A 20,769-nucleotide genomic window follows, 5' to 3' on the forward strand; every position below is an offset into this window, starting at 1 on the left:
GTGGGCGGGGCTAGTTGGTAGGGCTCGCGCCGCGGTCCTGGGGCCGCGTGGAGGGCGGTGCGAGTTTCTCCTGAGGTGGAACGAACGGCTCTCGAGCGCCGGTGTTCTCTGCCAGCAGCCCTTTCTTGCCGGCCGGCGCTTCCGCTGCAGAGTTTTGCCCAAGCTTCGAGACTTAGGGAACAGGTAACCGAGGAAGCAATCGAAGACTTGGGAGGGGTGGGGAGGGTAGAGGGGAGTTAAAGGGGCTTGTGGAGAAGTTGTGGGGGAAGTCGGGGGTAGAGATTCATTAAAGCGCCTCTGGGTTGAGGGGCGTTTGGAGATAGCTTGGTACCTCCCCTCCTTGTCCTGCTCCCTTCAGAATTTTTTAAGTTGAATTTCCAGATCTTACCCAGTCTCCACTCGTGGGACTGTTTGCAGTGAGTTAGAAGGGTATTTATGCTCTTACTGATAGTAGGTTATTTTCCAAATCCAGTGACTTTATGATTTGTTAAGGCACTAGTCATTGCCGCAGATTGCAGCTGAGGACCGACTACTCAGTATCTGTTTTCGTAACTGTTGGCATTTTATATCGTAGGGAAGGAAGTTGTTAATATGGTTTGTCTTCTAAAAAATAAAATTCTGTATCCACCCTCTTTTTTTTTTTTGGTTTGGTCTGCCCTTGGAAGAAAGTAAAGCGAGTTGGTAGAAAGGCTCAAATAAAGAAAAGGAGCACCTGGTGAGGACGGGAAAAGTGAATAATGACTGGGTGTGGCCCCGCCAGCCACATAAATCATCCGCTCTGTTAACATAAGGTCACTGTCTCCACTCCCCACTTCCCAGCTATTGAAGCATCTATTTAGGTTTTTTTTTGTTTTTTGTTTTTTTGAGACAGAGCCTCTATTGCCCAGGCTGGAGTGCAGTGGCGCAATCTCGTCTCACTGCAGCCTCCACCTCCTGGGTTCAAGCGATTCTCCTGCCTCAGCCTCCCAAGGAGCCGAGATTACAGGCGCCCGCCACTGCACCCGGCTAATTTTGTATTTTTAGTGGAAACGGGGTTTCACTATGTTGGCCAGGCTAGTCTTGAACTCCTGACCTGAAGTGATCCGCCTTCCTCAGCCTCCCAAAGTGCTGGGATTACAGGCGTGAGCCACTACACCCGGCCAGAAGCATCTATTTAGGCTTCAGAAATTCCCTTGAGAACTTGACTAACCTCCCAACTTAGCCAGGAAGAATGATAAAGAGACTCATGAGACAGCATTACAAAAGAATTATGAAAACTGTTACTGTGACAACTACTAATAAGCCTTCATGGAAGGAGAGGTATCCGCTCTTTTCCTAGCCTCCTAAAGTCTTTGGTGGGCATGCAGCTTTTCTAAATACTTTGCTAATCTTGGTAGAGATTATTCGGTTACTCAGTTGGGGGCTATCCTTATGCACAAGTCGCTGAGCTAGATAATTCATGAACAGAATTGTGTAAAAAGGTCATGATCTGGATTCTCAGGAGTTTTAAGGAAGATAATGTCTGTACACAATTACTTACAAGATAAAGCATTACAGGGTATGTACCACAGAGAAAGTAAAAACTCGATTCAATAAGAATACAGATGGAAGGGATTCTTGAGGAGTGGCTTTTGAGCAGGCCTTAAAAGACTACTTTTAGGGCATTCTCAGCAGAGTAATATAGGGCCCTCAGTAGTCTGGGTACTTTTTCTTTAGGCAGAAGTGAGCCACTAGTGGTGAAATGGAGTGATATCTCTACCAGGCCATGAACTCAGCAATAATTTGCCCAATAATGAGTGGACTTTTTCCAGGCTTTGGTTAGTAATGGGGACATAAAAAGGAGAATAAGTTTCCAAGGAGACCTTCACACTTCCTGGTCCCTCTGCCTGCATCCCACATCTCACTGGATATCCTTTTTTAATTCTCTGCATGGCTCTTTGCTTTACTTTTGTCAGGCTTATGCTCAGATATCACTGAATAAGAGAGGACTTCTTCAGCCACCGTTTCCACAATAGCATCCATGTTTCCTGTCTTTATTTTTCTTCTTGTCACTTCCAGACATTTCCTATAAAATATATTTTGTCAGTTTCTTACCTCAGACTGAGCTTCATGAGAGGAGAGATTTTGTTTTGCTCACTACTGTATTCTCAATTCATAGAAGACAGCCTGACGATGAGGGTGCTTAATAAATACTTGATTGGATTGAAGAGCCTCCCTGGGAGACAGATAAGAGCTGACAGTTACAACATGATTGTAAAAAGGGCTTAAAAGCAGAGTAGTACTTGGGAAACACAGAGAAGGGAGAGGCCTATCTCCATGTAGGGTGGAAGAAATTGTCATGGAGAAAGTGTCATTTGCATGGCATCTGAAAAGAACCTGGGGCTTAGGTGGATGTGGCAGGAAGGGCACTCCAGACATGCAATGGTTGATTTGGCCACAGCGTGGGGTGCATGTGGTGAGAGGTAGAAAGACTCCAAAGCTCTTTTAAGGAGAGTCACATGTCAAGATTTGTATTCCAGAAAGATACCCTAGACTGCAGAGTGGATTGAAAGGGAGAGTCAGGCCACAGGAAGTTTATTTATTCTGTTTTAGAGGTCCAGGTGAGAGATGAGAGGGTCTGAACTGAAGCAGAGGTGGAAGAAACAGAACATGGGAGAGAGAACAGAGCTGGTAAACCTCTACTTTTAGATGGGGGATTGGAAGTAGACAGGTCAGGATACCTATCCTGATTGTAGCAATTTAGGGGTCATTCATCAGGAATAATACTGTGACTTAACTTTCACTGCCTCCTCTAGCTTCTATGTCTGCTTCTGTCTGTGCATTTGTTGATGGAGCTGACGTTGTTACTGGTGGAGGGTGTCCAGGTTCTTGGCGTCTTGAACAAAGAATTGGACAAAATGCACAAAGCAAAGAAAGAATGAAGCGACGAAAGCAGATATTTATTGAAAATGAAAGTACACTCCATTGGGGGAGTGGGTGGAGCATATGGGCTCAAGGGTCCCCTTACAGAATTTGTGGGGGTTTAAATACCCTCTAGGGGTTTCCATTTAGTTACTTGGTGTACACCCTATGTAAACGAAGAGGATGAAGTAAAGTTACAAAGTCACTTACTTGGCATATGCCCTATGGAGAGGGTATTTCCTGTCATAGCTCAAGTGTGAATCAGCCTGTTTGTTCCCTGCCTCCAGACCCTATTTTCCTGCCTCAGTGTGTACAAGGAACTGTGTAAAACGTGGAGGACAAGACATTTCGGTTACATCATAACTCATAAAACGTTAGAACTAGGAGGAATTTCAGAGATAAGCTCAGCATCTGCTAGGGGTTGTTTTTGTAGTTGAATAAAATTGACTTTTTCAGCTCTTGGATGCTTAAACTATACCCATTTTTAAGCCTCCCAGAACAATTCTGAATAGGAATTTTCAGGAGACATCCTGAAATGGAAGGGGCAATACTACTGATTTTACATTTTTAATTGAGTCTGTTTTGCAGTTATTAATTCACTTCATTGAATAAAGACCTCCCTGGGATTAAAAAAGTCTTCTAACCAGCCTAGACTATGCTTCCTGAAGTGTAATGCAAATGAAAGAATAGTGGAAAGGTTTTCTGAGGCCTTAAAGCTGTCCTGCTTTTGTTAGGAATTAGCTTTGCATCCTTAGGTAATCAAGTAACCGCTTAGGGTGTCACTTTCCTTTTCTGTAAAATGGGAGGTTTAATCTGCAGTGGTTCTTTTTTTTTTTTTGAGACAGAGTCTTGCTCTGTCACCCAGGCTGGAGTGCAGTGGCCTGATCTTGGCTCACTGCAAGCTCCGCCTCCCAGGTTCACGCCATTCTCCTGCCTCAGCCTCCCGAGTAGCTGGGACTACAGGCGCCCCCCACCACGCTCGACTAATTTTTTGTATTTTTAGTAGAGACGGGGTTTCACCGTGTTAGCCAGGATGGTCTCGATCTCCTGACCTCGTGATCCGCCCGCCTCGGCCTCCCAAAGTGCTGGGATTACAGGCGTGAGCCACCGCGCCCGGATTTTTTTTTTTTTTTTGAGAGGAAGTCTGATTCTGTCACCCAGGCTGGAGTTCAGCGGTGCAATCTCAGCTCACTGCCATCTCCACCTCCCGGATTCAAGTGATTCTCCTGCCTCAGCCTCCTGAGTAGCTGGGACTACAGGCGTGTACTGCCATGCCCAGCTAAGCCTGTAATCCCAGCACTTTGGGAGGCCTAGGCGGGCAGATCAGGAGGTCAAGAGATCGAGGTCATCCTGGCCAACATGATGAAACCCCGTCTCTACTAAAAATGCAGTGGTTCTTAATTTGGGTTGCACACTGTAGTCTCCTGGAATGCTTTAAAAAGTCCTAATGCTTAAATAGTACCTCCAGAGCTTCTGATTTTATTGTTCTGGGGTGAATCCTGGGTTTTCTTTTCTTTAAAACCTCCCAGTGATTCCAGTGTGCAGGTAGGTCCCACTCAAAGAAAGGGGGAAAAAAGCCTTAATAATGGGCTAACTGAATTGTACTTCTGTGGGTAGATTTGCTCCTCAAATCACAGTGCACAAATAGGGTAAGCTTGACATTAATTGTAGAGCTGTTGCTACATAGGAAGCATTATGCCAGACAGTAGGGAGGATAAAATCTCTACTTAATAGACAGTAGGGAGAATAAAATCTCTACTTAACACAGTCAGAACCAACAAACAGCCAGGCGCAGTGGCTTATGCCTGTAATCCCAGCACTTTGGGAGGCTGAGGAAGGCACATCACCTAAGGCCAGGAGTTCAAGAGTAACTTTGCCAACATGGTGAAACCTTATCTCTACTAAAAATACAAAAATTAGCCGGGTTTGGTGGCGGGCACCAGTAATCCCAGCTACACTGCAGGCTGAGGCAGGAGAATTGCTTGAACCCGGGAGGCGGAGGTTGCAGTGAGCCCAGATCGCGCCAATGCACTCCAGCCTGGGCGACAGAGATTCCATCTCGGGGAGGGGGAAAGACAAACAAACAACAAACTAAAAACATAGGTGAAACTCCTCTCCTTTGGAAAAGGTCCATTTCCCAAAAGTGGTATTCTCTTTATTTCTTTGAAAATTGATGAGTGTGGTAACATGTATCACCTGAATTTTTTTTTTTTTTTTAATCTATGTGTTTTAACAGGAGGATCTTTCCAAGAGCAATGTGGGATGAAGTGACTGTTGTGGTTGCTGAGGGACTTAAACTGGCTTTTATGGTGAAAAGGGATGTAGCAAGTCAGGGAGGCAGAGGGAGTAAGTTGCAGTGGAAAGACTGGTATTCAAGAAAAGACTATAGACTAGTGAGTCAGGAAAATAGGGTGCAACCATCTTAAAAGGGCTCTGAGTAAATAGGGAGTTTGGATTTAATTCAGTTAGCCAAGAGGGAAGATGAGGAGAGTAGCAGAATCAAAACTGTGCTTTAGAATGAGTAATGTGGATCCATAAATTAAACAAGAAGAACAAGGGATACCACAAAGTTTGCAGTTAATCAGAAGTGAGGTGAAAAAGGACAACTGGATTATGGTAGAGAAATTGCAAAGAAAGTGACATTTAGAAGGAAGGCATTGATCAGTGCTCTCTATCTCCTAGCACAGTGCCTGGAATGCTCAATATTGGTTGAATGAGTGACTCAGTGAAATTGGGCCATATGAAGTAGAGAAAGATTTGAAACATGAGGAAATATAGAAAGCACTAAAACTCCTTTATTCAAGAGTTTGATGTATTGAAAAAGGAATGAGGCAGTGTGAGTTAACTCAACCACAGTCTCACTTGTAGGTCGTTTCTTTCATGATATATTTACCAGGACCCAGGGACTCTCTCTGAGCTCTGCAGGAGAAGAAAATGAATTTATCAGCTCCTCTGTGTAGAGGGGAATGGATTCATGAAAACTAAACTTAAAGAGATGGGTTTGTAGACTGGAATGCCATATAATTATTAAATGTGTCAAAAACTAGGAAACTTTTCTGTCAAGGGTGGTACATTCGCTAATGATAGCAATTCATACACCCAAAGATTGCTTGATTAAAAATGGAAATTTAGAATCAGTAAAGTTTGTTATTTTTCAAGAGCTATTTCATGAAGCCATGCTAGCTGGTATCCTCTTTTTTTAGAGTGAGTTTTCCAAACTTTTCCAGGGCCCACCTCCAAAGATTCTGGTATAGTAGGTTTGAAGGCTTGAAGAAAGCCTAGGACTGTGTGTTTCGCAGGTCCTCTGGTTAATTCTCATGATCAGGAAAGTCTGGTCAACTTTACCTGAAATTGTTTTTAATCTTTAAGTAGTGGCAGATCCTGGACTGGAGTGCAGCCCAGTGGTTTTGAGTAGGGCTAGTGGGCTCTTGTAATTGTTTCTTAGAGTGAAAGGTGTGACCCCTTCTGCTCAGCAGTTTGGATACTTGGGAGACATGCTTTCTCTAGGCTCAGCATATGTCTTAGTGACTCAGCAATTGAAACAAGTCCATTTGGATATTTTCCTGCTTTTTTAATGTAGAGAGTTGGAGTAAGCTTGGCTATTAAAATAAATACCGTTACTGTATGAATTTTATTTTAAGGTAACTAAATAATAGATAAGAGAAATTGATTCCTGGTAGAATTCCAATTAATGAAACAGAAAGAATGATAAAATTTGTATACCACCATTTTGCAATTCATAATGGAAAAATGGATGTAGGTGGTGATCATCAGTGACTGCTAAAATCATTAGGTGAAAACTGATGGACACTTTATACTTAATGAAATAGACCAACACCTGAACCCATGACCAGCCTGATCAATACCAAGAGTGAGACTTTATGTTCATCTTGATGTAATGCAGAAGGAAAGAGAGAGCATCCCTTTTAAGTATTCTTTAAAAAAAAAAAAAAAAAAACCCTAATCTAAGCCTCTAGTTTACCTGTTTATTGGAAATACACCCAGTGAATAGAGGAATATGTTAAACCATATCTCAGGCATAAATCAGTCAAATCCAGAATACGGGAAATTGTGTAGCTTTGCTACTTTCAAAGGATGGTTTACAAATCAGTTGATGTCTCCTGAGACCTTGATAAAAATGCAGATTCTCAGTTTCTGATTCAAAATGCTGATTCAAAATCTGCATTTTAACAAGATTCCTAGGTAATTCTCTTGTACCTAAAGTTTAAGAAGCATTGTACAGGGCACTGACCTAGTTTTTTAGACAAATAGAAAAAAAGCAAAAAAAAAAAAAGGAAAACGATTACAGTTTAAAAGAAAGTAAAATGTCATGTATTTTTTATATCTTGATTTGAACAAATTAACTGTAAAAACATTTATGTGATAAGTAAAAAATGTGAATGTTCTATATAAGATGATGGTATAGAGTTATTGTTAAAATTATAGATGCAATGTTAATGTGATTTTTTTTTAAAAGCCCTTAACTCTCAGAGAAGATACATACTGAAGAGTTTAAAATAATCTGAAGCATGGGAGTAGAAAAGTATAGTGAAAGTACAATAGTCATATACTGATAATTTTGAAGCTAAGTAGTGGGTATATGGGTATTTACTATACTGACTTTGTGTATGTAAGTATAGTAAATGTAAGTATTAGTAAAAAAAAAAAATAGGCATGGAGTTGTAGTTTAAAATGGCAACATTAAAGATGACAAATCAACTTTTAGTGTTCAAGCAGCTATGAAGGAAAACTCAAATATGGAGGCCTGCAAGGATAAATTTACAAAATGAATAATGTAAAACTGTGAAACCCAAAGGGAGGGATTGAAACCAACTTTGCAAAAATCATAACTGAGAAAATTACGACAGTGAAAGATATCAGACCTAGCCGATCCCATCTTGCTTCTAACCTCTAAACTGTCCGTGTTCATTCTTGGGCGTGAAACCACCTTTGCAAAATTATGACTGAGACAACGAAAGAGATCTAAACTAACTGTGACTCCGTATTACTTCTAACCTTTAAGCTGTCCTTGTTCATTCCTGGGCATAGACTGAACTAACTTTGGGAGGATCTTAGTTTATGGTTTAAAACAAAGACGGTTACAGACTTTCCCAAAACAAACCTCCTTCTTGCCTAGACTGCCATTGTAGGACTAAGAAATTATTCACAAGATTAGAAATTACAGTTTAGGAGTCACGCAGCTGGAGGCTACAAGATTCTGACCCTCCCTAAACTGAAGATCAGTGCTTGAGATATTTTGCAGACCCTGCTCTTGATGGATCAGGGGACACTACCCAGAGCAATTGACTGACTCTTCTGATCTTTTGGCCCCCACCCAGGAACTGACTCTGCAGAAGAGAACAGCTTTGACTTCCTATGATTTCATCCTGGAGCCAACCAATCTGCACTTCCAATTCACTGGCCCCCTACCCACCAAATTAACCGTAAAATCTCTGATCTCCAGCCAGGCGCAGTGGCTCACTCCTGTAATCCCAGCACTTTGGGAAGCCAAGGCGGGTGGATCACCTGAAGTCAAGAGTTCAAGACCAGCCTGACCAACATGGAGAAACCCCGTCTCTACTAAAAATACAAAATTAGATAGGCATGGTGGCGCATGCCTGTAATCCCAACTGCTCAGGAGGCTGAGGCAGGAGAATTGCTTGAACCTGGGAGGTGGAGGTTGCAGTGAGCCGAGACTGCGCCGCTGCACTCCACCCTGGGCAACAAGAGCGAAACTCCATCTCAAAAAAATCTCCGAGCTTTCGGGGAGGCTGATCTAAGGAGTAATAAAACTCCGGTCTCCTGCACAGCCAGCTCTATGTGAATTACTGTTTCTATATTGCAATTACCCCATCTTGATAAATCAGCTCTGTCCAGACAACAGGCAGGGTGAACCCCTTGGGCAGTTACAAAATCATGTCTGAAAATGTTCTCAGTTTCATAGCCATTATGTCAAATCAAATGCCATGTATTCTACTTGAGTAATTCACAGAAAACAGGAAACAATGTTTCATTACAAAAAGATGTTGAATATATGATTTGCTTCTGGGGCCTTAAGTGTAGAAGGACATTAAAATTGGCCATCATTGGCAGGGTGTCATTGGCTGGGCGCCGTGGCTCATGCCTATAATCCTAGCACTTTGGGAGGCTGAGGCAGGCGGATCACTTGAGGTCAGGAGTTTGAGACCAACCTGGCCAACATGGTGAAACCCCGTCTCTACTAAAAAAATTCAAAAGTAAGTCCTATAATCCCAGCTACTTAGGAGACTGAGACAGGAGAATCACTTAAGCAAGGGAGGGAGGTTACAGTGAGCCACGATTGTGCCACCTGGGTGATGGAGCAAGACTTCATCTGAAAAAAATAATAATAATAAATAAAAAATTTTAAAAATTAGATTGGCTGTCTAAAAGTGCAGTGCCTTGTTACTGCTATTCTTTGCAAATGAATTAAAACTTGGACTGCCACATCCTAAGTGTTACGTAGATTTACAGCAGTTACAGTTATCTCACCTTTAAGGCAAATATTTTTAAGTTGCTAAGGCTAATTTGTATAATTTTAAACCTCAAAGATGAGACCTATGAAGTCCTTGATTCTACATGTGTATTTTAACTCGACTACTCCTTAGTAGCTGAGACTTCCACTAGAACGGTTCTCTCAGTACTCTTAACATTTGCTGTGTGTTAGAATCACCTGGGAAGCTTCTAAAACTGACTCTTGCCCAATCCTCACCCCAAGAGATCTGGATTGATTGGTTCAGTTCAGTGATTCTCAGAACTTAGCATACATAAGAATTATCTGGAAGGCTTCTTAAAACACCAATGCTGGGCTCACCCACAGTTTCTTTTTTCTTTAGGTCTGTGGTAGAACTCAGTTTGCATTTCTACCAAGTTCTGAGTGATGGTGCTGCAGACAGCACTCTTTGAGAACCATTGCTCTAGGTTTTTAAGCTACCCAAGTGATTCTAATGGCAGCCAGGGTTGAGAACTGAGAGGCGCTTGCTTTGTAGTGTTAACCCTGTGATAAAGTGAGCTGGGAGTTTTCAGCCTTTTGGTCCAAAGAACTGCATATATTCAAATTGTAGACAGTAAAATTGATATAAAGAGGTAGCACCTTGTTGGTTTTAGGTGGTGTTCCTTCACCATTAATGTGGCAGACTAAGAGGGGTGACATTAATGACCAGACAAGAAACCCTGGTGAAGAGTAGAACAGCTGTGTGAAGTACTGTGGCTTGCATGATTTTGTAAGGAGGGCAAGTGAGAGTGAGTAGATTCAGAAATGAGACTGAGCTGATGGGGCCAAAACCAAAGCCACTCCTCTGACTTCCTCCAGGTGGACTGGAGGACATACCGTTTCTGTCTTGGGTTCACAGGCTTAAATGAGACTCAGTATTATCAGCAGGAAAAGAGATGTAAAGAGTGTGCATTATAATCATCACTACAGTTGAATGCAGATTTCTACTGGAAGAACTCCAGCGTAAGGAACCCTGTTTTTACATTGCTAGCTCAGTTCTCATAGTATAATCAGAGGATTCAAAAGTTCAGTACAACTTGCATGTGTGATATCACTCCTGTCCCCAAAATTGAAGAGTACAGGTTTATCATAACTTTAATGATTTCAGCTCTTTTCCTCTGAATTTTTTTTTCTTGGACAGGCTTCTTTGGAGTCTCATCGAGCGACCATTCCCATTTCTAAAAGGGAGACATTGGACTAGATCTCAGGGATTCTTCCTAACACTCACATGCTAAGATAAACCATTTAGAGTCTTAAAGTATATATGACTAATAGTTTTTATGTTGATATGAAAAAGAAAGATTTCTTCTCCTCATCAGTCTGGATGTGGGGCAGTAGTAGTGGGTGAGGGAGTTGAAGCCATCATTATCTTACCTGCCAAAGATGTATGAGTGTGAGAAATTCAACAGTTATTTGTGAAATGTTTATTTCTCCACATGTTTTGCTTTCCAAAAGTATTTTAAATCAACTATGCTACTTAAGGGGTGCAGTTTTATATTTTGCTTTAAAGTGTTGATTTCTTTTTTATGTGTGATCCAGTAAATCTTAATCATTAATAGTGCCTTTCAGAATTTGGCTACTCATCTGGTATAACTATTTCTGATGGCTGGGAATAAAGGAAGAGGACGTGCTGCTTATACCTTTAATATTGAGGCTGTTGGATTTAGCAAAGGTGAAAAGTTACCTGATGTAGTGTTGAAACCACCCCCACTATTTCCTGTAAGTATATGAACTGTTGAATTCTCATAGTGTGTTTTTTCATTTTTCAGAGAATATTAAATTCTATATAGGACTTGATATATGATTATAGTATCCTCAAGTATAAGAAAGTAAAGGAGATGTGTTTCACTTACCTTTAAATATTTTCATGATCTGCTTTCTTAAAATATAGAAAACAAAACTGTATACATTTTTCTATTAATATATTTAGTACTATGTGAACCAGTAAAGAATTAGTTTTCAATTCTTACAACTCCTGTTGGTGTTACTGATAAATTCCAATATGAAAATAATAGTTTTAAAAGTCATTAGGTTTTATAATGGTTCTAAGTTCCCACCATATTGCACCTTCACTTAATGATTTTCTTCTCATCTTGTATCTATGGAATTTAAGTTTGCTCCTTAGTATGCCACTTGACTTTGTCCCCTACTGAACTTTTTTGCTTATTTTAGTGTTGTTTTAAAATTTAGTGAGTATGCTGCAAGCTAAATTTGCATAATATATAATGTTTTCACTTTAGTTTAGAATGTATCCAGTGATCTAGATATCTCACACAAGGGGTCTCCGCTTTTTGCTGTTGATATTTTACCTTTTTGATATTCAGCGCAGCATAAAAACAAAGACAAATATCTCAGGTATTGGCATAATGTCACTTTACAGTGATTTTTAAAACAAGCTCTTTTCCATGTATGAGGAGATTACTTCTAAACACTGGGGATGTTAGTACGTAGTATTTCTTTATACTTGGAATAAAATTAAAATTCCTTACTATGGGGTAAAAGGCTCTTCCTGATCTCTCCGTTTTGATGTCTCTCTGACCCTTTTTCTACCACTGTCCTCCTCATTCCCCAGCTACGCGGGCCTCCTTGTGTCCTCAGGCCTTTGGGCCTGCTGGTTCCCTACCATCTCTTCTCTTTGCATGGATGGCTCCCTGATTTTATCGCAATTTCTACTCAAATGTGACTTCCCCAAGAGGCCACGCGTGCTCACCCTGTGTAGATTCCACCTCCATCCTCCATGCACTGTCAGTCACTTTTCCTTTGCCCACTTTCGTTTATTTTTATGTCATTTATCACTATGTGAAATTGTATGTCACCTCATTTGTTTGCTAATTTGTTGTGTGTTTCTCTCCTAGAATGTAAGTTCCCTGTGGGCAGGGACTTTGACTTGTTTATCATGGTATCTTCTATAGTCTAACCATGTTGGGTACTCAAGTAGTTGCAGCATGAGTGTATATATTCCTAATCAAATTTTGAAATGTACCTTATCTTTATTCTCTGAAACCAGAAATGTCTTTACTATGTACCCTAGAGATCCACTTGTTAATGAATATATTTGTGTAAATATATACACACATACAAATGCATATTTGTGTATATGTATATGTGTGTATAATTTTAAAAACTTGAAATGCAGCTTCAAACTCCATCTTGCCATTTATTCATTCAATGGGCTTATAAATTGTTCACTTCTCAATTTCTTCACTGTAAAAGGAGAAATATTGGTAGTCCTTTCAATGAGATAATAGATATTGGATATTGAATATATCATAGTAACCATATACTAAATGATAGCTGCTGCTTTTTTATTTATTTTTTTCCAATAACATCACCACTAGTTGAGGTTAATAAGGACCTAAAGCAGCTGCTCTCATTTGGGTACCTTAGTTTTTCTTTTTCTTTTTCCTTTTTTTTTTTTTGGTATGTTAATTTTTTTTTTTTTTTTTTGTGAGACGGATTCTTGGTCTGTCACCACCCAGGCTGGAGTGCAGTGGCACGATCTTGGCTCACTGCAAGCTTCGCCTCCTAGGTTCACGCCATTCTCCTGCCTCAGCCTCCTGAGTAGCTGGGACTACAGGCACCCGCCACCACACCTGGCTAATTTTTTTTTTTTTGTAATTTTAGTAGAGACGGGGTTTCACCGTGTTAGCCAGGATGGTCTCGATCTCCTGACCTTGTGATCCGCCTCCTCGGCCTCCCAAAGTGCTGGGATTACAGGCATAAGCCACTGCACCCGCCTGGTATCTTAATCTTTAAGGTAGATAATCACATAGGTCAACAGACTGTATGACAAAATGATTATTGGTGTAGTTTTCAGGGCCAATAGGAAAATTATGCATCTTTTTTACCTCTAATATGAGAGCAAAGTAGGAAATGGGTTAACAGGTTAAATAGACTACAGAAGTTCATCTTTTAAGTTGATTGTAAAACTTAGTGCCTGTAAAACACAGTATTTCAATAAAACTGCTCTTTTCTACAATACAGATAAAAGGGATATTAAAATACATAATTGATTTGAAAAAAAACCTTTGTCTCTTAATTTAAACAGGATACAGATTATAAACCAGTGCCACTGAAAACAGGAGAAGGTGAAGATTATATGCTGGCTTTGAAACAGGAGTTGAGAGAAACAATGAAAAGAATGCCTTATTTTATTGAAACACCTGAAGAAAGACAAGGTACCATATTGGAATCTTTAATTATGTGTCTTAATGTATACAGATGAAACAGTGTCTAAGCACAAGATATATAATCATTGAATGTTGATTGATTCTATTCAATCAAAAATTATCAACCACTTTGAAAAAGCATATTTATGTTGCTTTAACAGAAAAAATACTTTAAACTTTGATATTTTATCTTTAGAAATAGCTTTCACAATAATTTTATATGTCCAGTGAAAATTATGAAAAACAGGAAAATTTTGAAAAGTAAAAATTACCCATGCTTATGTCTAGAGAACCACTATTAATATTTTGTTATATAGTCCAGATTTTTTCTTATGCATGTATATTCTCTTTACAAAATTAGATTCATATTACTTTGTATCTTTTTTCACTCAGTAGCATATTAGCATTTTCACATATCCTTATTATTCTTGGCAAACATGACTTTTAATGACTGCTAGTCTACTCTGTGGATATAATATTATTAACTGTAACTAATTTCCTGCTTTTTAAAGATTATTTCCAGTTTTTTGCTTGTATATATAATGCTGTGATTATTATCATTATACATAGACCTTTATGCATGTCTCCAATTATTCAATATTTAGGTTAAAAAAATTTTTAAGACTTGATTTTGTTTGGTTTATCATTTAGGTATTTGATATGATGTAAAATATGTGTTCATTAGTGCTGCTTAGGGAAGAAAGGAAACATTATAGTTGGAGAGGGCTCAACAGTCTCAGACTAGAAGTGGGAAGTGGTTTTATAGGAAAGGAAATGATTCCTGCGTAGCTATTTAGCACAGCAGTACTATATTGATTTTTCACTTTCTGCCCTTGATTGTTGAAATTAGAGAGACTGATACCATCTTTGAGTTCTCGAAACAACATCATTAAAACATGAGAAATTAATAGTGTCATCTCATTCCATTAGTATTAAAAATACATTCCATTTTTCCTCTCTCTAGAATAGTTTGAATTGGCTGGGTCAAAAAAGGAAGCCTTGTGTAATGATCTTAGCATGCACTTATAAGAAGCATTTTAGACAAATTCATTTAATTCTCAAGACATAGCTGCTTTGAGTTATATAATGGTTTGATAAGAGATATTTTATCTCAAAAATATTTAATTGTTTTTGTTTTTTTTTGTAATGGAATGGAGTCTCACTCTTGTCACCCAGGCTGGAGTGCAGTGGTGCAATCTCGACTCACTGCAACCTCCGCCTCCTGGGTTCAAGTGATTCTGACATCTCAGCCTCCTGAGTAGCTGGAATTATAGACACGCAATACCATGCCCAGCTAATTTTGATATTTTTAGTTGAGACATTTCACCATGTTGGCCAGGCTGGTCTGGAACTCCTGACCTCAAGTAGTCTGCCCGCATCAGCCACTGAAAGTGCTGGCATTACAGACAGACGTGAGCCACCGTGCCTGGCCTAATACTGAAATTTTTAACTTCCATGAATATGTTGTATGCTTTCATCTGTTTGAGTTCTAAAATAAAACTTTTCATTTTAAAGATTTCAAAAAGACCAAATGAACTAATCAGTATTCATTCTTATTAGAAAAAATAGTAATGCAGGGTATACTTTAGTGCTTTTAAAATTGATCTTTTCTCTATGGTACAGATTTACTTAGCTGAATGTGGTCGTTATTAAAGCACATCAAATTTAAAAGTACATCAAATCAGACCAGGTGCAGTGGCTTACTCTTGTAATCCTAGCACATTGGGAGGCTGAGGCAGGCAGATCACCTGAAGTCTGGAGTTTGAGACCAACCTGGCCAACATGGGGAAACCCCGTCTCTATTAAAAATACAAAAATTAGCCAGGCGTGGTGGCCCCTGCCTGTAATCCCAGCTTCTCAGGAAGCTGAGGCAGGAAATCGCTTGAACCAGGGAGGTGGAGGTTGCAGTGAGCTGGGATTATGTCACTGAACTGCAACCTGGGCAACAGAGTGAGACTCTGTCTCAAAAAAAAAAAAGTGTATCAAATAATTGAAGCATTTATGTGAGTGTTTTAGACAGGGATATTAAAAACATAATGTCGGTGGGGCGTGGTGGCTCACGCCTGTAATCCCTGCGCTTTGGGAGGCCGAGGCAAGCGGATCACGAGGTCAGAAGATCGAGACCATCCTGTCTAACACGGTGAAACTCCATCTCTACTAAAAATACAAAAATTAGCGGGGCATGGTGGCGGGCACCTGTAGTCCCAGCTACTCGGGAGGCTGAGGCAGGAGAATGGCGTGAACCCGGGAGGTGGAGCTTGCAGTGAGCCGAGATCGTGCCATTGCACTCCAGCCTGGGCAACAGAGCGAGACTGTCTCTTAAAAACAAAAAACAAACAAACAAACAACCAAACAAAAAACCATAATTCTGTTGTAGGTCTGTGGGAGTGGTTGGCTTGTACTTGGATTAAGGGGCACTTTATCTTTGATAACTAGGCAATAAAGTATTTAAAAATATAAGGTTTTTTTTTGCTTTTATTTCTTTCAGGGGAAAACTCTTGTATAGAAATTTCCAGATTGATACAAGTACATTCTCCCTGAGATCTTCATGTTTACTTCTGTCTTTTTTTTTTTTAATTGTTTTATTTTGTATTTTAGAGATGAGGTCTCGCTCTGTCACCCAGGCTAGAGTGCAGTGGCACGATCACAGCTCACTGCAGCTTCCAAACTCCTGGGCTCAAGTGATCCTCCTACCTCAACCTCTTGAGTAGCTGGGACTATAGGCACATACCACCATGCCTGGCTAATTTTTTATTTTTATTGTTTTTGTAGAGACAGCGGTCTCGCTTTTTTGCTCACAGTGGTCTCGAATTCCTAGCTTCAAGCGACCCTCCCATCTTGGCCTCCCAAAGTGCTGGAATTACAGGCCTGAGCCGCCACACCCAGCTTACCTCTCTTTCCTGATAATAGTGTGCTTAAAAAACACACTCATGTTAAAAATAAAGGTTTTTCTATAAAATATATATGTTTATATGTGCATATATAGGTTTATATAATATGTGTATATATGTGCATGTATAAATTTATATAATATCCATGCTATGAGTGAAAAAGAATTGGCCAGACTGAACAGAGCCACCCGACTGTCAATCATATTCCGGATAGAGATACTGCATGACTGTGCATTCGCCAGGTGCATCACTTGCCACCGGTGTTCTTTAGGAAAGAGAGACTTAAGGGCTACTGTAAAGAACTAAATCATTAGACACTAGGACAGACAAATAGGGTGAGAGAGCTCAAGACTTCCTGATAGTCAAGTGGCTGGTGGCTCAGGGCATTGAGATCAGTCCTAAAGAACTGAAGGCATGGAATGAACATATTTCATGTTGCAATGTCTTCAAAGTTTGTTTTTAATGTTTTCAGGTAGAATTATAGAAATGATTAGTATTTTGCATCGAAATTTGTTATATAATAAAGGAAAAACACCAATGAATATTATTTAGTGAATTTTGGCTGTAAGAGGATGTAGAGATCGTCCAGTCCAGTGGTTTCTAGCTCAAGTTCCTGAACTACAGGGTCCTTTGAGGTAGAAACATGATTCTGACAGTGGTGATGGTGTCATAAGTCATTTTCAGAACCTCACAGCTTAATGTAAATAATACGTTTACTTAAATACGTCCATAGGTCTGTTACTGAATAAATGGAATTTGGCTTACTAATTCTTGCTATAGCACCCGTGTCCGTGAGACTCAATATAAATTTTTGACAGTATTTTTGGAGCAGTTCTTATTGTTTGTGTGATTGATATTCATAACTTTTATTCTTGCATAGAGGTTTTATAAAGAAGAAACAAATTTACTTAAAAAGGAAAACTCGTTTTATCTTAGAATACCATATCAGCCCATTGAACCCTTTTAAGATAACTGTGGAATCTGAGTGATCTTATTTTTTCTCTATCTTGAAGTACCTTCCTATTTCATCATCATAGATATTACCTTATCATTATTCATCAGACATTCCCCACTCTGCTGAAAAAAAGAATAAATATAAAAAATGGGAGAATGATGGAATTGACTGTGCAATTGAAATAAATTATCACTATTATGTCATCATATAGTTTTCCTGTTGCATTGTCCAAAGTATTATATCTGTTTTTTAAGAAGGCATAAAGTCTTCAGATACCCTTATATTTGTAGTTGCTCTGTTTTAATTTTCATTTAATACAATTGAAAATTTCAAAATTTTTTAATTTTCTGCTCATAATGTCCAAAATTGACAGTAAAACATGTTCCACAGTTCTTAGATGAATCAGAAGACAAATGCAAAGAGATAGATAGCTCTCTGGATGCTAATGATGATGATGAAATTGATTGTATAAGCAAAATCTCAGACTGACTCTTCAGATGACATTGTCTTCAGTGAATTTTCTCAAATTCAAGAATCAATGAGTAAACACTATCTCCAAGAATTAAAAAGGAATTATGGTGGCCTTGTACAGGTCAATCTTTGAAAAAGACCTCATCGTGTAATACTTTGTATCAAAAACCTGGAATATCCCATTTGCTAAAATGAGGTGATCGTTTTTGTTTTGTTTTATGATATTTATGCACCAAAATTACTTTGATGTGTTTTGTAACTGGCAAATGCTGAACATAAAGGCAGAGACAATAAGATCGAAAGGAAATTGATTATATAGACATGAAATTGTTTTTTGGATTGATCATGTTAATTGGTGATTATAAATTTAGTAATGAAAATATTTTGCAAGTATAGAGCAAAGAAGATGGCTGGGCCATCCTCTCTTCAATAGAAGTATGAGACATGAAAGTTTTTTTAAAGTATTGTATTTTAGATATGTAAGTACAGGAAGACTTGGAAGTAGTGATAAGCATTTGTAATCTGAAATTATTTAGATGATACACGTATGAGAAAAAGAACCAGAAGAAATGATAAGTTAGAACCTATTAAAGATGCATTTGGAATCTGGGATTAGGAAATACAGAAGGCATGTATTCTAGGTTTGTGTGTGGCAGCTGATGCACAGAAAACTGCATTCAAATGACTTTGCCCATTTTGGTTAAATTTAACTTCAAAACCAGTAAAACATGTAATATAAATTTGGATTTGCTATAGTTAATTGCTTAGTAAAATCTCCAATAGCTTTATTTATTTATTTTTATTTGAGACAGGATCTTGTTCTGTCACCCAGGCTGGAATGCAGTGGCATAATCTCAGCTCACTGCAGCCTCCACCTCCCAGGCTCAAGCGGTCCTTCCACCACAGCCTGCCAAGTAGCTGGAATCACTGGCATGAGCTACCATGCCTGGCTAATTTTTGTATTTTTTGTAGAGATGGAGTTTCACCATATTGCTCAGGCTGGTCTCAAACTCCTGGACTCAATCCACATGCCTTGGCCTCCCAAAGTGCTGAGATTACATCCTGAGCCACTGTGTTGGGCCTAGTTTTATGATTTTTAAGTAACAGCTTTACTGAGACATAATCCATGTGTGTAAAATTTACTTCTTGAAGTGTACAATTCAGTGACTTTTAATATAGCTACAGAGCTATGCAGCCAACACCACTGTTTAATTTTTGTTTGTTTTGAGACAGAGTCTTCCTCTGTTACCCAGGCTAGAATGCAGTGGCATGATCTTGGTTCACTGCAACTTCCGCCTCCTGGATTCAAGGGATTCTCTTGCCTCAATCTCAGTACCTGTAATCTCAGTACCTGGGATTACAGGCACACGCCACCACACCTGGCTAATGTTTTTGGATTTTTAGTACAGATGGCGTTTTACCATGTTGGCCCAGCTGGTCTTGAACTCCTGACCTCAAGTAATCTACCTGCCCCAGCCTCTCAAAGTGCTGGGATTATAGGTGTGAGCCACTGCGCCCAGTCGCTCTGGGATTACAGGTGTGAGCCACTATGCCCAGCCACTATCTAATTTTTTAGAAGCTTTTCATCATCCAGAAAAGAAATTCTGTAACCTTTAGTAGTCAGTCCCTACTCTTCCCTCCTTCCAACCCGTGGCACCAGAAATCTGCTTTCTGTCTGTGGAGACTTATCTGTTCTGACCATGTCATATAAGTGGAATCCTGTAATATGTGTCTTTTTGTGACTGGCTTCTTTGACTTGCCATAATGTTTTCAAGGTTCATTCATGGCTTAGTACATATGAGTGCTTCATTCCTTTTTATGGCTGTCTAACATTCCACTGTATGGATATATGCCACATTTTGTTTATCCACTCATCACTTGATGGGCATTTGGGTCAGTTCACTTTCGGGATTACATAAGTTATCCTGTCATGAACATTCATGTACATGTTTTGTGTGAACGTTTGTTTTCATTTCTGTTGGGTATGCACATAGGATCATATGGTAACTCTGTATTTCACATATGGAGGAACTTCCAAACTGTTTTCTAAAGCAGGTGTACCGTTTTACATTCCCATCAATAATATATGAGGATTCAAATTTCTCCATATCCTTGCCAATGTTTATTGTTTTTTTGATCCTAGCCATCCTAGTGGTTGTAACACAGTATCTCATTGTAGTTTTGATTTGAATTTCCGTAATGATTAGTGATGTTGGACATCTTTTCATGCTTTTTGTCCATTTTTGTATCTTCTTTAGAGAAATGTCTATTCAAATCCTTTACCCCTTTTTAATTGAGTTCCAATGATTAGTTTTCAATAGCTATTCTTTTAGCTGTTATCTTTTTTATTTATTCTCTGTATTTCATTATTTGAAATTAACCTAAAAATATTTTAAAATATAAAAAATGATCTATTGTACCCAGAGGAAAAAGACTAAAAATTTTTTTTTTCTGGTATACTGAAGGTTAAAATTATTTAAAATATGGAATCTGTTTTGGAGAAAATTCTTAAAAAGAAGTCGTTGTGTTACAAATGCTAGGAATCTCTTATTTGTGCTGACTTCGTTTTACAGTTGGAAAACTTGGCAAGATTAGTTAAAACATTTGACCTGAAGTCAAGCAGTTAAAATACCTAGAAAAACCTGATCTCTTGGTCTCTGATCTATTGCTTATTTTAGTTACCTTTCTGTCATACGTGGTTGTATTATTTAGAAGCATATTTTTGACATAGAAGAAAAATCATTACGTATTTGGTCCCTAATTTTTATCTATTCGTCTTTAGTATTACCTTTCGCTTTTCTTTTTTTTTTTTTTGAGACGGAGTCTCGCTCTGTCACCCAGGCTGGAGTGCAGTGGCCGGATCTCAGCTCACTGCAAGCTCCGCCTCCCAGG

The 20,769-nt window shown here is 39.1% G+C and overlaps 1 protein-coding gene across 1 annotated transcript in view; it reads left to right on the forward strand.

The window, feature by feature from the left end:
- The first annotated feature begins 29 nt into the window (after positions 1–29).
- The window catches only part of POLR3G (polymerase (RNA) III (DNA directed) polypeptide G (32kD)), a 41,083-nt gene continuing 20,343 nt past the window's right edge, over positions 30–20,769 (forward strand). The window contains exons 1-3 of the mRNA XM_011944315.1: positions 30–183; positions 10,951–11,110; positions 13,440–13,610. Coding sequence (XP_011799705.1) covers positions 10,994–11,110; positions 13,440–13,610 — 288 coding nt within the window. The 5' untranslated portion in view covers positions 30–183; positions 10,951–10,993. The remainder of the gene's footprint in view (positions 184–10,950; positions 11,111–13,439; positions 13,611–20,769) is intronic.

The sequence above is a fragment of the Colobus angolensis genome, unplaced genomic scaffold (genome assembly GCF_000951035.1).
Source record: "Colobus angolensis palliatus isolate OR3802 unplaced genomic scaffold, Cang.pa_1.0 Scaffold23, whole genome shotgun sequence".
NCBI classification, from domain to species: domain Eukaryota; kingdom Metazoa; phylum Chordata; class Mammalia; order Primates; family Cercopithecidae; genus Colobus; species Colobus angolensis.